Genomic DNA, 18,018 nt, shown 5'->3' on the forward strand with positions numbered 1-18,018 from the left:
CCAAGAGAAGTAGTTGTGTTAAATGACTGTAAGCAAGAATCTTTTGTATCTATTAAACATTAGATCCATGGTAAAGTTAATATCCCTCTACAATAGTAACAATTTATCTTTTCCATACCTTGCTAACTTCAAAGTGGTTGGGAAGGTAATAAGAGAATATGTTACAATGTAAATGTAACTGCATCAGTTTCACTGGTCTATGGGTGTGCTCTTTTACAGTGTACGAAGCATTACAGTAAAGAATTCCTTTTTGGATTCCATAAAAAAACAACAACCTGGCATGATATGTACTTTAATATGCTAAAGCAAACCATTAGAGGAATTTTTTTTTTTTCAAACAGATTATTCAGATGGAAATATTGAATATGTTTTCCTTACACTGAAAACGTTTTTCCTGCTGCCAAACACCCAATCTTGAAATAATTGTTGTGGGCCAAAAACTTAATTTTGTCTTCATTTGGTTTTGCTTTTAGGCTCTGTGGGTGAAATGTTTACCAATGTCTATTGATCATAAACTATATTGCAGTGTATAGCTAGAATGATGCATCTGCCACTGTAATTACTTCTCAATACCTTTGTTGTATTGAAGGAATTATGTTAAAGTAGCATTAAGAAATTTAAGTTTGATTTTAAGAAAACAAATATTCATCTGACTTAGATGAGTTAACCAAATAGTCCTTTATTTTTGGGGAATACTTTTGGAGTATGTATTTACCAGTTTTTATTTCCAGTATTTTCCTTTAAAGGTTGAAAATATTTTAGGAATGAAATCTATTACATACATTACTCTGCAGAGTACACTGATTCAGCTGACTAATAAGTCGATTAACTTCCTCACTCTGCATGTAAGGGTAATTCCAGATTCTGTACTTTGTAACAAACTTAATTGGTAATTATGTGTATAATAAAATTAGACCCTAAAACTTGTTCAGATGGTTCTCCAAATAAGAATTCTGAATCTCTGCTTCTCTTGGCATTTTTGTTCCACAGCTCTTACTTCAATTCATTAGGCAGGAGAGAACTAAATGGCTTGTAGTAATTGAACAAGTGCTATTACTGTCTAGAAAAAAAAAAAAAAAGAAAAAGACAGAGGATTTACAGCCTACTTAAGAAAAAATAAGTAAACAAGGGAATGTTCCTTAGACTTAAATTATGATAGATAAGGGTGCTATATTTCTTTGGGTATAGAATGTGCCAAAAAGCAGTACAAAGCCTGAAACAATAAATAAATAATTTGAAATTTCAAGGTTGTTACTCCAAGTGCTTTGCAAAATCAACACTCAAATATAAATGCAGAGCTTAGCAAACCCAGTACACAACACCAAGAGCCAGACATTCAACTTACAACATGCTAAGTAGGTCACTAGCATGTGTACTACTTTAACATGTGAATTGATACAAGGTTGTGTCTTTTATGTATTTGGCATGCTTGGATCTGCAGCTGAATATACTTCTATGTTTGATCTTTGTTTAAATTTTTCCATTAAATTTTTTTATTAGGGAAAACCCCATGACAGCATTGTTCAGTTTTTAAAGGCGTACCACGAAATTTGTAGCTCCAGTCCTCACTGTAACAATAGCACCGTCGTGTATGCCATCAAAAATGTTATGTGCAAAATGACTTTCTTTGTGCCAAAGCTATTTCTGTTGCAATTCCAGTGATTTTATAGCACATATTTAATAACTGTAAATCAATAAATAGTGAAAATGTTGGAAACCTTTTTTTAACCTTCCATCACATTTCTTTTCCTTCTTAGACTTAATAAATATAATCTTCCTGTTCTGACAATTGTAAATAAAACACAGTGGCAGAATTATTCTGAAATAGTGAAACAGCTAAATAATTAGCTGAAAATTATGCTTTAATCCCCCTGTAATCTCCCTGCTTCCTCTGTTACAATTTTAGAATCTGCTTAATATCTTTAGCATATATCTGAGAGTATGAATGCACTTTTAATGTGCATTTTTATATCTTAATGTATGTTCTTCATTCAAAACTAGCAAGTATGGTTTGGTGACAACTCTGTTAGGTGCTATAATAATGTGAAGAACAGTGTAATGTGAAGACACTGTAGTGTCACATATACATTAAAATAAGCTGACTCAGAAGCTCACAGTTTCTTTGACAAACACAAATGTTGTTAGTTATTTCTAGCTGGTCATTTTACTTTGAAGTATTTTTAATTAATATCAGTAATCTGTTGGAAGTAACACTGAAGAAAGTAAATTTTTTGTCTGTTAATTTGTCAGGCAATCAACGTTCAGATTCAGATTTGGGACATTTTGTAAATGGAACCTAAAACAAAAATATTGGTGGCAAGTATCCTGAAATTTTAGAATTTTCCAAGGCTGCTGTTCAGCTACTGGATTAGTCTCTTTCAAACAGAAAATTGCAGTAGTCCTTTAGAATACATATTAAATGTAGGGCTAACTGGAAGTTACAAATTTTCAAAGTGTGTTGACCTATATTTTTAATTACTTTTAATCCATCAAAACAAAACAGCACTGTGAAAAATGAGTATCACCAGCTCATTATTTATGAAAGGGACCATGAAACAGACACAAAGGCATGAATTATGTAAATTTTGTATTTTGCTTTATGTGAATGAAATTCTGCTTAGCAGTATTTATTTTCTATTTAAATACTACAGAAATGTGTGGAAAAGACCACACAGATTGGGAAATGTACTTTTCCCAGTTTGGTAATACATGAAGCTTAATTTCATGAAGTCAGACTTGGTTGCTTAGTGTAGATGGGTCTTGTGCTTGCAGCCATCAGTACAGAGAGCAAGTCAAAGAGAGCTCATGTCCCACCAGGGATTGGTGCCTAAAGAGGTGAGCAACAGGAGCAACAAATACAGCTGCAAAATAAAGATTCTCCTTGTCATGCAGCTTTTCCATTTTTATGCAGGGTGTCTTGAGCACTGGAAAAGAAGTTGAAAGGGGAATCTGGATATATCGAACAAAATTTTGAATATTTTCTTTAAATCATAGTGCAGTTTCTGTATTCTGTGAAGTCTCTGCTGATACAGATATATGCTGCCAAAAGGCTAAGTTTACGGGAATTTTGTTTGTAAGACAAAAGTGGTACACCTATTATGAATTACAGTTCTCAGGCAAGAAGCTGACTTCTAATTCATAGCAGTGACTTTTTAATTATGTTTTGAAAAGTCACAAAATTATCAAGGTTTGAAGCAACCTTCAAGATTATTTAGTCCAACCATCAACTCAGCTCCACCATAATCACCACTAAACCCTATCCCCAAGTGCTACATCCAGAAGTACACCTACTGAAAATAGCTGCAGTAATTCCTACACTGTTCTGTGCCATGTGAATAGTGTAGATTTTCTAAAGGCATAAAGTAGGATGTGATAAAGACAGATTAAGCACATCATTGGCTTTTTCTTATTGGTTAGCTTTTGGAGTTTTTTTTAACCTACCTTGCCATTTCAGAATTCTCATCTGCTTGATATTTTAAACAGAAAAAAAAAAAATCAGCCCAAAACTGCATGCATATGTGTTGCAGATTTCACTGTCTGTGTTTAATTTAAAAATCATAAATTTCTTTTATTTCTGTTTTGTTGATTGAAGCCAAAAACATTGTAACATAGCTGATCTGGTTTTAAGGAGAATACAGAAATATACTCAATAGTCTTTGCTTGAGGAATTACCCAAATTTGCTTTAAACAGTAATTAAAACTCACCATTTTAGAAAACATTTGAATTGAATAGCTAAAATGTGCTTTTTTTAGATGTTGTTCTAGGTTCTGAGGGTGATGTTTTATCCATTAAGATACTGACAACCCTACAGAGCTTCATCTTACACTTCTTAATTGCAGCTGTTGTTGCTGGCAATACATAATGACTATTATTTTTTGCTGAAAGACTTTAAAGTGTCTGCAAAGTGCTTCTACTTAGAAAGTATTAAAAGGAGACAAAACACCCAAACCAATGCTTACCTTGTAGCAAAGAAAAACACTAAATACATAGATTTGTTTTTATAAGCCCTAAGTATTGTCGATTTGCTTTCTCTAGTGACTATTTCGGCCAGCAGTATGAATGTGTGGTTTGTAAAATACTATTTCCCCATTCAGTCCAAGTCTATTGAAGAACTAGACCTTTTTCAGTTCAAAGAAAAGTTACTAAAGCACTGAGAAAAACGAGGCAGAACCAAAATCTATACATTTTAGTAATATTTCTCAGTGGCTTAAAGCAAAAATCTGAAGAAGTGGAAGAGGGAGAAGTACAGAATGATGCTGTTGTGTACTTTTTTTTTTTTCCTCTGGTAACTGAAGGTTAAATGAGTAGCAAGCAGAATGCCTTAAACAAGATTGGTATATTGATTAAAACGCTGATTTAACAGCTCGCTTTCTCCCTTTGGAAACCTGGAAAAGATAAGCCAGCTGCTGTCTAAGAGTGCTGAGTGTCCACTGAGAGTACACTATCTATCATCACAATATGGTGATGAGAGGTGTTTTATGTTTGTGTTAATTTCCCCCACTAAATCAGTAATTATTACAATCCTGTCCCTGCTGTTTACCCTGCAGCTGTTTTTCCATTTGTCGAGAGAGCGGGTGTTCTCAGAGGACCGCACACGCTTCTATGGTGCAGAAATTGTCTCTGCCCTGGACTATCTGCATTCTGGGAAGATTGTGTACCGTGATCTCAAGGTAAAAAAAGAAAGAAAAAAAAGTAATCAAATTTTTGTTTTTGCAGAGACTATGGGGACGAACACAAAGTAATTATAAAGTTGCACTATTCAGAGTTAATGGGGAAAAAAAAAAATCTGTGCTCGGTTTTAAGTTCAGTGTTTGCTGGAGGAAGTTGTTTGATACAGTAATCTCTATTCAGGTACATTCTCTGACTTCAACTTGATTATAAAGTGAAACAGGATACTGTAGTAGCAACACTTGAAGGAGATGTAAACTTCCGATCCTCATCCTGCCTACACCCCTGCCCTGTTACTCATAACTTGACTTAGATTTCAGCAGAAATCTCAAATACAATTCTCCATGTCCCAAGCAAGGGAAGTGGTGAATTGGGCCAATGTGACTGCATTCCTTTTATCTCAGCAAAAAGGTGTTTCTGTATGCATTGGAAACATTTAAAAGAATTCAGAATGCTTTAGCTGAAAAAGAATTTATTTCAGCATTGATTTCAAAATTATTTTTTCTTTCCTATCTTGGGAAAAAATCCTGCTATTGGAATGTGGTTTGTTTTAGATCTGCCGGGGTATACAGTTGCCTGGTACTCTGTTGCTCCAGGTACTCTGACACACTGTGACCATGTTCTATGGAAAAATAACCTCTGTTTTCAACAGCAGCATTTTCTAACTTGTGTAGGAGGAACCTCTAAATTCATGGCGAGACAATTTTATTTTTTGTGTCAAGCCTTTAATTTTATGTACAGGAAATTGTACTTTCCTGTTGCACATGCACAGTAGTGGAATCCATTCATGCAGTCCTTTGTTCAGGAACTGAATAGGGGGCAATGGTAGGCAGGTTCTGCTCAGAGAGGCAAACAGCAAACAAAATACTGGGCTACATGTTTATAGCAAAATCTGTTGTTAAAATGTGAAATGCTGTGAAATCCTGGGAAAATATTGAATTATCTGGTCAATAAATGGTAGGTGATAGTTTTTTATTTTAATTCTAGATAATAAGGAAAAAAGAGTTTGACAACATTAATCTTCTATTTCTCATGTTGTCTACTTTGCATTTTCCTTGTAACACACTTCGACTCAACAGAATATCTATGCCTTTGATTGTATTTCAGGTTTTATGTAGACTTAGAATTACAGGACTATGATTGTTCTGTTGGTATTTTCACTACATACCTTATAATTTGTAAAAAACCAAACCATTTTCTGTTGAAAAAAGTTGTTCAGAATGCTTTCCTTGGTTTCAGTTCCATCAGTATTTTAGGTACAGCTAATTAAAACCTTTTTGTAAAGTGATGTCAACCATTATTCTGAATGTTTTCAGATTTCAAAGCAAGGATCATATATTTAAAAAGCAATGCAAAGCATGCAGAGATATATATTCACAATTTAAGAATGTCCTTTGCAAGTAGACAAGGAGGAATTTACCTTGGGGTTTTTTATCAGTAGCTGCCCTATCCCCAGTTCTATCTATTATGGAAAAGGTTCTGGAAGTTGGAGGCATTTTAAGGATTTATCTGTACAGGCTGTTTCATTACAGTATAGAGAGTAAAAGGTATCTTGATTAATGGCTGTCATGTTAGAGCAAAGGAAACCTCTACAGTCATTGACCTGAGATTTACTATTGTAAACTGTATTAAAGTATTAATTTATTATGTAACTTGTGTGGCAGAAAAAACTGTTAAATGCTGTAATATAGTAGATGCTGTGTTTTTTTTAAATTACAAATGAATTACATTCTATTTCAAGGAATAACTCTGTTTTTACAAAATTGATGATGTAATGCAGCAATCTGTCCTGTTAAGAAATACTAAGGGATTATTTTTCTTCCCAACATACAGTTAGAAAATCTAATGTTGGATAAAGATGGACACATAAAAATTACAGATTTTGGACTTTGCAAAGAAGGAATCACAGACGCAGCAACTATGAAAACATTCTGTGGTACTCCAGAGTACCTGGCACCCGAGGTAGGATTTAGAATATTTTCTTATAATACTATATAAAATGTTTCTTTTCCATTTAATTTTAGACTGACATTCTGCCTGATTAATACTCTATAGCTGTTATTCAGAATGGAATGTGTTGCTATTCTTTGTGGTGATTGTATATATTGATGCTCTGCTTCTTAGTGTTTAAAAAGGCCTCTAACGTGCATTTTCATTCTCATGTTTGCCTTCCTCTGTTAAAGTTTTTATCTTCGATGATTTCTTCAAAAATAATCTTCCATCTGTCTGTCACTTGGAACATATGATCCTGCTTAACTGAGCTGTGTAACTAGCATTTATATAGCCTCAGTGGAGGCGAGGGGGAATAGGAGGGTACTGAGTTTGATGGGCTTTATCTGAATTCCCCAGTTGCAGGGAGATTGAGTTGAAATTTGAGATATTTCTGCTAAAATCAACCTCAGAACTGGTTGAGATGGGCACCAAAGCTGGCTGTTTCCTCGTATGTAAGCAGAAGTGGCATCCCAGAGTATACCACCCCATCTTTCCCATTAGCTGTCACTCAGGTGGCCAAGCATCACACTCCTCAAGGACTGATAAAAAGATGGACATCAATACATAGCTTTGGTTCCCCTTGCAGCTCTGGTTTGGCCACTTGAGAATCTGCTGTGGAAGCTCAAGTCATCCAAAGGATCTGTTGCAGTACTATTAGTGCTGCTGGCTCTGCCACTGATGCCTCCTGAGGAAAGACAAGGGAAGCACCACCAAGACTGTGTTTTTGCCCCGGCTTCAGTCAACAATACCGAAGATATCTGGTGCTCAGAAATGTCACTGCCTCTCCTCAGGGGCTACCAAATACAACTCCAGTACTGATATGAAAAACAGCCTAATTTTTTTTACTTAACGCTAAGGATTCTGTGGATGTTGAATTAGCCGTTATTTTTACTCTTGTCAGTATTCAAGATTTCTAACTGACATAGTGCATACCTCATACTGAGTTAACTTTTTAGTCAACCTAAAGGGCTTTAAAAGACCCTTCAGTCCTACCATTTCGTTGAAGAAAGCTTTCAGAGGGATTTCCCACCTCTTGCAGTAAGTCTGCACTACAATAAAGCCTTGTTACTAGGTATTATCTTTGAAGAACAATATGCTTTAGTTTGAAGGGGGGAGGCACTGATTAGATATAGGTCTTTATTCTCCTGTTTTCAGCAGCACTGAATCCTGAGTAACAGTCACAAGCCCTGGAGCCTGTTTCATCAAGCAATTTTGATTGCATTTTTGTTTTTTATTCTAAGCCTTGAAATTAAGGAATGTCAAAGAAACACAACACCTTCTGGATAGTGCTGGCTGGAAATTAACATTTTAGGATGGCTAGGTATACAAATTTGAGAGTCTTTCCAAATCTCTTTAAGTCCCTTTCAGTTGGCAGTCACAGAGGAAATTGAATTGAACTGCTAATAGTTGGCTATAAGTCAATATGGTAGGTAGAGTTATTGAACCCATTTGGGATGATAGCAAGATCTTTTGATACATTATTTCTCCAACAGTAAACATCAGTACTTTTAGGAGCCACTAGCTTTCTCTTCATTCACTGCTACTATCTTCCTTGACTCTTTTGAAAACATGTTAGCTATGTTTCATCAAACATGGTTTTAGACACTCAGCTCGAGTTACCTGATCCAGTTTGCTTTTCTATTATCTAGAAGCCCCACTTTTCTGCTCTGCCTCCCATTATGAGTGTTTTTGGAGACCTGCCCTGTAAAAATCTGTCTTGAAGGAAATTGATTCTTCATTAACCTTGGGAACAAGGGAACTCATTCCTTTTTCCCTCAAAAATTAAGGGTTTTGAGCAAGCAACCTAGATAGATTCCTGATATGACATAAGAAGGCTCAACCTCTTTAGCTGGATAGCTACTCACCTGAGACCACTCTATCTATTTTTGTCAGGGCAGCTGACTGATAAAGGGATGTCAAGAGCCTGGGTCCTCCAGTCTATTTGTGTGCAAGTTTCAGAAAATGAATGCTCAAAAATCACTTCTCTTTGCAGTTCAGGCCTCAGAAATGATTTTCAGGTGCCAAAGATTTACTACCTTGTGACAAACTTCAGAGCATGAGAACCTAATGTAACAACTGGACTTTAATCCTGTTACCATGCTGAATTCCTGCCTGTCTATGCCAAGACAAGTGGCAGCATATATTTTGCCTGGTCATGGTACATTTAAAGGCAAATGCCTTTCAGCTTTTCTTTAGAAGCAAGGTATTCATTCTCCAGTTATATGGAAAATCTATTCATCATCTGTCCTTTTAATAACATTCTTGCATCCTTTTTTTCCTTCTGTGTCAGGTGTAATGGATGCATCCCTTCTGCAGGTTTTTTAGTTTAGTTTCCCATGTACTTTCTGGCTGCTGGTAGAGAACACTAGAACAGTGTACTGTGTAACACACAGGGGCCCGAGAGTTCTGCCTAGCACTCCAGGAGGCAGCGGACCAGGAACATTGCATTGGTGGGAATCCACACCCAGCCTGAAAACTGACTTAATATTTTCTTTCGCAGTAATTGTGGTTTCAGTTCCAAACTTGTTTTTTTAATGCCTTTTGCACCACTGTTTGAGGCATAGAGTCCTGCTCACTATTCTATCTCTTTACAAAAACTATGTTGCAGATGCGTCCAACAGTAAAAGAGGGAAGTAACTAAGACATATTAAGGTATATTTCCTCATTGCATGACAGTCTCTGAGATGAAGATATCTTTGTGGATCAGTACAGAATTATTACCCAGGACAATTTTAGAATTACTCTTGATCAGTAAATAAGTCTACCTGCTGCTGCATTTTCCTCACAGACTTTATGTTTCTAAGATCAAAACAGTCCTTCTGACCCTCTGTTAAAAAGACTCTTCTATCTCACATTGATAAGCCCTGACCTCTCATATAAGACCTGACACTGACTGTGTAGATAATTAGGATATCCAGAAAAATGCCCCTGTCCATGCAGAGATCAAAAGGATGATGTGACACAGAAGAAAATCTGTAATGAACTTGTCAGGTTAGCGTAAATTTTCATCTGTGGGGATAGAATTCTAGAGCATCACTGATTTATCATTTGTGGAACCCATATGGAAGTTAATGTGTACCTTCATCACACACTGAGCTGTTAAGGGCATGCAGGGCTTCTGGCTAAGTGGCCATAGGTGCATTCCCTTTCTATTCTCCTGTCCTAGCCCTTCCCTGTTATCCAACACTAGTTTTCTGTGGTCTAAAGAAAATTAAAATAGCATTGACTGTGTTTGTCTTGCATCACTATATGCCGAGCATAAAATACAATAGGGTATGAACACATCCTCTAGGAAGAAAATAGTTGCTACTGCCAAATAGCAGGGTTTATATTTGTTAACAGTACAGATGTACATTTCTCACACTTAGGGAAGAATGAGCAAGTAACTTTCTGTTTGTGAAATTATGTCGTTTTTTGAGAATAATTTGCTTGTATAATAGTGAAATTACCCTTGTCATCTGTAATAGAACTAACACAAGCCTAATTTTTTTGTGTGTGTTTAAGTGTAGTGGTAATAGTTAATAATTCCCTCTGCTGTAAGAATCTGTGGCATTCCCCCTTTGAAAGGTATAAAATGCATTACAATTTCTCACTTAGTAGTTTTTCAGGACAAAGAGACTATTTCTTAAAAGTCAAAGAAACTTAGAAGTTTGTTATTCTTCAAAGTAAGCTGGATCATTAAGGGATCATTATGGTGTCAGAAAATATTCGTAGATGCAATGAGAAAAAGATGAATTGTGATCCCATTTAGGTAACACAGATGTATGCTTTATTATTTTTCCAAAAAATGCTTCTTTTGTGATTTTGGAGTGGCAAAGGCAGGACAGGACCACATGTGTTTTACAGGCAGTATCACTTGCTTAAAAAAGAAAGAATACAACTGAGAAAGTACTTGTAGATATACCTGTGAGTCTTAAAAGCAGTTTGGATTTTGATTGTTTCAGTTGTCTGTCAAGGATGAGATCTACTAATAAAGATACAGACTGGTACAGACTTCCATTAATAGAACATTCAGGAAATGAAGCTACTTAGGCAGAGAAGTAAAATTTATTTGGGGTCTGATAATTTATAAAGATGTTTTCTTGGATGAGATAGCAGTTTCTGGATCTCTGTATTTCAGTTCAAGTTCCTAGGACTAAGTGCACAGTCTTTGTTATAGGAGAGCAGTCAAATGTGGTACTAAGTTTTGGTGTCATGGGAGAGACAAGCTTGAAATACCAGAAATTATGTTTGAAGTTTTAAATCTTTCTAATAACAGAAGTTGTTTTGACTCTGAACAATTCTGTAATAGACTTCATGGATGTCATTCAAATGACTTTTAAAAGATGTAGATAATCAACAATGTGTAGGTGATTCTAATAGCAGGGAAAATGGAAGGATATCATTATGTTTTATTGGCATAAAAATATAGATTAGGTGGATGAATGTGCATAAAAGTGGTTCATATGTACAGATCATATGGATACATTCCTATAAGAACAGTTGCATTTTATTTAAAAAAGCAAACTATTTCAATATAGTTTATGCAGTTACAGTCACTCAAAGGTATGTGACAATGAACAAAAAAGGAGCAGATTCATAGCTTTTACCCCTAGACAGGAGATGTGCATGTCCTGTAACTTATTTTAAAATAAGACCAGTGAGGATTAAGGAAATATTAAGATCAATTATACAATGTTTATTTGGCCAGTATTTTTTTAGTGGTTGTTCTTTTAAAAATGGGAGTGAGAGAGATCATGTGTAATCAAGTATTTCCCTGAGTTTTATCTCAGAGTAGTGCAGGATAGAACTCTTTTATCAAGAGGCAACTGCTGTCTCTCCTCACACTTCACGTAATTTCTTACTTACCGCTGTTCCTCTTGGGAAGGATATGGCTTTGATGTAATCTAGAGCTTGGCCATCAAAGTTCAGTGACAGAATTTCAGCAAGGGAAAGCAGGCATACTTATAATAAGAAAACCACACTTTTTGCATGCTTTCCAGAATTTAAGTGAATTTTCTAAGAGTGTTGTGGTATATACAGATTACAAAAAGCTGACAATAGAGTCAGAGAAAGAATTTTGTCACTTGTGGAGCTATGCATTTATTTTATTCTTTTAACACCTGCTTGGTTTGGATCAGGATATTTGCCAAAGGCAATCTGGTAATATTTTGGAGTGAGACTATGATGATCTGCCACATAACTCGTCTGATACAAGTTCAAACTAAGTGCTATGTGTGTAGGCAGAGAGGGAACTACTGAAATGCAATGAGAGGCTAACAACAGGAGTGGATGTTTCCAGTTTTTGCAGGCATCATGACAAAGCGTTGCTCTTAACAGGGGTTTTAATGCAGATAGAAGTTGCAATGCCAGTGTTAGAGAAGAGCTCCTTAAAGTCTTGGGAGAAACAGGAAGGCACTTGTTTTGCAAACAGCTTGATGAAAGCAGCCAACATTGTGGGTAAACAGAGGCAGGCCAGTTGAGGGAGATCAGCTAAGGTGAGAGTGTTAAAACTTCAGCTCACTCTACTACAGAGAAAATGTAGTAGAGTGAGAAAATGGAGCCTCTTTTCCCTCTTTCCCCCTTTTCTCCCTCTTCCCCTTTTTTCCCTTTTCTAAAGAGGAGAATTTGAGTACACTGAAGGAGGATAGTAAGGGAGACTAATAGGAGGGAAAGGAAATTAATGAAATGAATGTAATGTTGTCACTGGTAGGTTGATAGGTCAGAAAACACATATTAGAGCTTAGAAGATTTTTTCTTAAGGGGAAAAATGTGATTTTGGGCAGGAAAGAGAGTTTGGACTAAAGACTATTATGTTATTTTGTTAATATTTTGTAAATAGGAACTGATAAGATGTGTTGTGGGGAGACACAAATGACAGGAGGAATTGAGGAACAACTTAAAACTGAGGAGAAGCTTGCTGAAGAGTTGTTTGGTTAGGATTGTAGAGGAACTGAAGGACAGAATAATTTTTGTCGTGACTTATGCAATTTCCTTTTAATCTCCTTTTCTGTTATATTTCATTTGAGTTTGAAGATAATTGAGGCATCAACGTAATGTGCTTTTTGAAACTCTATGCAATGTTTTATAAATAATAGTTATGTGCCATTATTTTCCACCTCTAGAACTACTGGATGGAAAAGGGAATTAGTGGAAATGGCATAAATTAAGGGAAGGCTGCTGTTAAGATGTTGCAAGATGGATATGCATTCACAAGGTTTTAAGACTGATGTGAACTTCTAAGACTTGGAAAAAAGAGACAGTGGAAAAGAAACTTTATGTTGAGCTCAATTTTCCATTGTGTTCTAGAGGGCAAGCTCTCACTCATATTTTGTTACCTCTGGTAAGCACTAATAGAAGACTGATTGTTGAATGTATTTAGGGGAAGGGGCAGTTCTTGTTTTTATTGTGTTCACTTTCTTTATTTTGTACACTTTCTTTAATGTTAATTCTTTCTTCAGAGAAAGGATAATGAGACACTCTGCCAAATGGTCTGCAATGATAAAAGCGTGCTGGTGTTCTGTTTCATATGGTTTTGCTGAAGTCGTGATAGGCACCTGATTGGAGCAGTGCTTCTCTAAAAAGATGGAAAAAAAATTCTGTATGAAATTCTCATAAAGTGAGGGTAATGTGTTTTAGAGGATTGGAAGTAAGCTTGTTTTTCCAGCTTTAGTCTTGTTTTGTTCTTTTCCTGTGAAAACCGTATTGAGAAGTGCATTTACAAGCAGAAGTGCTGTGCCTTAGCATGACAGAGTCCTGGAAACAGACACCTCCATCATTCAGCTTTTGTGCCGTGATGGAATTTTCCAATTACTTTTCACCTAAAGCGAGAAGCAATATCTGCTGCATAGTTTGGAATTGCATTGTATTTCTATGCATTTCTACCCTAGGCTTAGTGTCTTTGCTTCTCCAAGCATTTTCTATGAGATTTCTTACACCCTTGTAACTATGAGATCCCTTTATCCTTGTCCTGTGGTAGCCTGGAGAGAAGACACAGTCTGTGACTGTCCAGAAGTAGGCTGCTTGCAGCATCTTATCCTGTGCCTCAGGCAACATTGTGCAGACAGACTCAGTCAAGAGGGATGTGTGAACTCGTGTGGATATATTTCTGGGTTTTGTTCCTCCCTTTCAATACAATCTTTTTAGTGCTGAGCTAATTATGTAGTCTCAGTTTTAGTGTTGAGTTAGAGTACCTGATCAACTTTCCAACTGTAAAACGGTTTGAAAATCAAATGTAGCTTACATGCAAGACCCAACAAAATTAGAAGTGTTAAGTACGTTTTGGCAGTTCACTTTTATTATGCCCAGTCCTCAAATGTACCAGCAGACAATCATCTGAATGTTAGTTATTTTTCACATGCTTATGTGATCACACAAAAAGTACATGCTAAAAAGAAGCAGATGGTGACAGATGGGGAAGGTTGAATAAGGTGGTTTTGGAAACCTAGAAAAATGCACTTCTGTAATAGTGTAAAAATAAAAATTCTTTGATCGCCAAGTTAGAATGAACAAAATAGAGTGCCCTCCCCAACACCCCCCCACCGAGAAAAAAAACTCGATCCAAAACTTTACTGATAAAAAGAAATGGAACCTATGGGTGTTCAATATATATTTAGCAAAGTATGTTGTAGAGTGTTGCTTTGTCCAAGGATAGAACATTAATTTTTATCAGCCAGAGACTTAGAAAGGTGTTAGTTTTGTTCTTTCTTTCTTATAAAATTGTGAATTCAAATCTATTGTGTTCTATGCTCAAAGAATGCTGTCAGAAAGGTAATTCTTATAGTAAAACATTGGCAGTGTTGCAGGTTATGATAATATTTTTCTTCTGATGCCGCAAAAAGCTTTTAACCCTCTTATTTTAATGGTAAATAAATTACATGTGTAATGAGGATATCTGTAGTACTATAGCTAATCTGTGGTAGGTAGCATTACCTCTTTCTCATACAGGCAAATCTAAAGCTAAGTAAATAAAAAAGGTCTAAGCAACAACAAAAAAATCATCTTTTGTGTGGACCCCATCTAAGGTCATACCCTATTATGTGGGTTGAATATTTGCTTATTCATGTGTATTAATTTAATGAAATCTCAACATTCGTATCTATTGAGTTAGATAAAAAAATATTAAGTTCCTTAAAAAAATTTTCAATTATGAGATTTATTTTATTCCATAAAATAATAAAGTATCTAACCTGATGAATATTAATTTTCAAGTCTTCTACCAACACGGATGCCATAACTATTTTTTTGTTTTGTATTTCAATAGGTGTTTGTCTTAACTTACAGTATGAGGCGTTACTGTTTCCTGGTGAGGCAGAATATTTTGCTTAAAAACCAAGAAGCCTCATCTTCTGATAACGTGTTCTCATTTTCTTGAAAGTATAGTTTGCTCACTACCTGAGCAGTGTAGTTATGCTGTTGTGTTTTGCCTAACTGATTTTTCTTCTGGCTTCAGAAGGATAGTTGAAATTTATTTTCTCTGTGTTTACCTAGATGCTTCATGCATAATCTGATTCTTAGCAGAGGCACAATAGAATTTATTTTACCTGTGGAAGAGTGGTTTAGTGTTGGCTTGTGCTCTTGAACAGCTGTCTGTTGTATATTTGGCAATATTCTGTTTCTGGGTAAGGACCAGTGAAGGGGGGTTGAGGAGGAATAGCATCTATGCCTGAAAATATTTTCCCTTCTGATTTATGGGAGATTCACAATATGGAATTTTCTCTTTACACTAGAGTTCCAAGCCCCAGATTATTTTTTTTACATTGTGAGGAAATGAAAATGCAGGAAGCTGTTTTACCTTGAAATGCTCGGATCGCATGTAAATTCAAATTTGGTCTTTTTTCTGTTTGGTTATCACTTATCATGTTTTAGAGTCCCACATTCTGTTGTCTTATGATCCTAAGTCATAAAAAATGCTGGTGACTTGAATTTGAGCACTTTCATCAGCTTGGTATTGCCAGTGGGCCCCTGAGGTGAAAATGATGAAAGGTGGACAAGGCAGGGTATCCATAGCAGAACATCATTTATTGGCAAGAACTGGTACCAAGATCAAAACCTGGGGAGCATTTAGATGAGGGTAGGAAAGCATTGCTTTGTTACACAGACAGAAGAATTGCTGCAACATCAGATTATTAGCACAAAAATTAGACGTTGTCCTGAAAGCAGATAACCAATAATGCAATAAGAATTTGCATTTTCATGCTTCCTGGGTAATCTCACCAGTCACAAAAATCAGTTATCCACATGCAGTACCAGACTTCTCAAGGGAAAAGATATAACAAATATGTAAAAATAATAAAACAAACAGAATACTAGAAAAAAGGTTAGCTCAACACTGTCCATAAACAAACTTTTGTATTCAAACCAGAACTTTAAAGCAGAGAGCAATTTTCTAGTAAAACATTTTTTTTGTAAAACAAGTATGACAATTCTTATAAAGACTGTCACAATAATATTGCTTGAAAATTTTTCATTTCTTTTCACTTAATCAATACAAACATTATTTCCATCTCAGCAAAAGCCTCAAGTTTTTCTGAGAATAATGAAGCATAAATAAAAGCTGAACAAATGCTATTTAAGATCAGTAAATATTCAAAATAATTTCAGGAAATAAGAGCAACTAGAAAGACATAACACAGTATTATCATTATTTATTACTTCTTGCACGTCCTGCATCTTATGGCAGTGTATGTTTTAGAGACTACTGCCAGTGCAGTTATAATTAATACAGACATGAACAGGTCTTCAGATTTTCTTCTAATGGTAGAGTGGGTAGAATTATGAGAAACAATTACCATCTTTTGGAAACTGAAATGATATGTTGCTTTTATTTGTTGCTTTTTAATGTGATGTGGTTTTCTTCGGTTTCTTTTTCCCCAGTGTTGCCATTGGTTTCTTACAGCCCTTGTTAGAATACTCTTTTTCATGTGCAGTAATTTATCTTCCCTTCCCTTCCCTTCCCTTCCCTTCCCTTCCCTTCCCTTCCCTTCCCTTCCCTTCCCTTCCCTTCCCTTCCCTTCCCTTCCCTTCCCTTCCCTTCCCTTCCCTTCCCTTCCCTTCCCTTCCCTTCCCTTCCCTTCCCTTCCCTTCCCTTCCCTTCCCTTCCCTTCCCTTCCCTTCCCTTCCCTTCCCTTCCCTTCCCTTCCCTTCCCTTCCCTTCCCTTCCCTTCCCTTCCCTTCCCTTCCCTTCCCTTCCCTTCCCTTCCCTTCCCTTCCCTTCCCTTCCCTTCCCTTCCCTTCCCTTCCCTTCCCTTCCCTTCCCTTCCCTTCCCTTCCCTTCCCTTCCCTTCCCTTCCCTTCCCTTCCCTTCCCTTCCCTTCCCTTCCCTTCCCTTCCCTTCCCTTCCCTTCCCTTCCCTTCCCTTCCCTCCTTTGTCTTTTGCTTGAATTCTACTGAAGTCTGTCTCTTCCAGGATATTAAATGCATTAATTAGTATTGCATGCTCTTCACTCTAGGAAGCTTTGCTTAATTCACATTTATATCAGCGTATACTATTTCTGATACAGCACATATGCCAACAAAAGAAATAAAAACAAGAACTGGTTTGCTATGTATTTTATGAGAGTACATAACAAAAAGCTAGGTGAGATGGGCTGAATCTCGAATACAAAAATGTAATAGGAAGATAGTTTACATTAGGGCCAGAAGTAAAAATAGATAAAAAATGGAGAAAACTACCTGCAAAAATTAGAGCAGTGGAAAATCTCAGCTCTCTATTTCCCAAGCTATCTATAATCTTGACATTTTGTCTTTTCAGCTGTGTATAATAAAACCAATAAACACTCATTTAAGTGGTTGTTTTGGTTTTTTTTACTATTGATGCAGCAACACTTTTCATACCAAGATACAGTTATAGTAACTGAATTGTGTAATTCTTGTTGAACATGCCCTTCTGCAGGATGGATTTTCATATATCTGGGTAAAAGTCTGTGTCTGTAAAAAAGTATGTATCACCTTTGTTCATTCGTGTTAGATTATAAACTTTCTTATTGTTGTAGTTGTTACCACAGATGATAGAAAGTTCTAGCAAATACTCTTTTTTAACTTCTCTTGAAGAATACGTGGGTGAATATTTGTTAACAGACCAACAACTATAGCAATAAAAATGTGTGAAGGGTTACCAGGAATGCTTAAGGAACATACACTCCACCTGAACTGCAAGGTTAATTGAACAGTTTTTTCCCCCTTAAATTAACAGTACATTGGTTTATCCAAGTTCTCAGTTTTCTTTCACAACATAGGTGTGCAGACAGTTTGTTTAGATGTTTAAATGTTTTCCCATCTGTTCTGTCAAAATTATTGATTGAGCAACAAGCTACTTCTAATGTCCTATCTGAAGGTCCATATCTAATGGATTAGGAGAAACATTACTATGTCAAAAA

The 18,018-nt window shown here is 36.1% G+C and overlaps 1 protein-coding gene across 1 annotated transcript in view; it reads left to right on the forward strand.

Annotated features, from left to right (window-relative positions):
* The window catches only part of AKT3 (AKT serine/threonine kinase 3), a 149,852-nt gene that overhangs the window by 108,217 nt on the left and 23,617 nt on the right, over nucleotides 1-18,018 (forward strand). Inside the window, exons 9-10 of the mRNA XM_086878243.1 lie at nucleotides 4,549-4,671; nucleotides 6,503-6,631. Coding sequence (XP_086734369.1) covers nucleotides 4,549-4,671; nucleotides 6,503-6,631 — 252 coding nt within the window. The remainder of the gene's footprint in view (nucleotides 1-4,548; nucleotides 4,672-6,502; nucleotides 6,632-18,018) is intronic.

The sequence above is a fragment of the Cyanistes caeruleus genome, chromosome 2 (assembly GCF_971803275.1).
Source record: "Cyanistes caeruleus chromosome 2, bCyaCae1.hap1.1, whole genome shotgun sequence".
NCBI lineage: Eukaryota > Metazoa > Chordata > Aves > Passeriformes > Paridae > Cyanistes > Cyanistes caeruleus.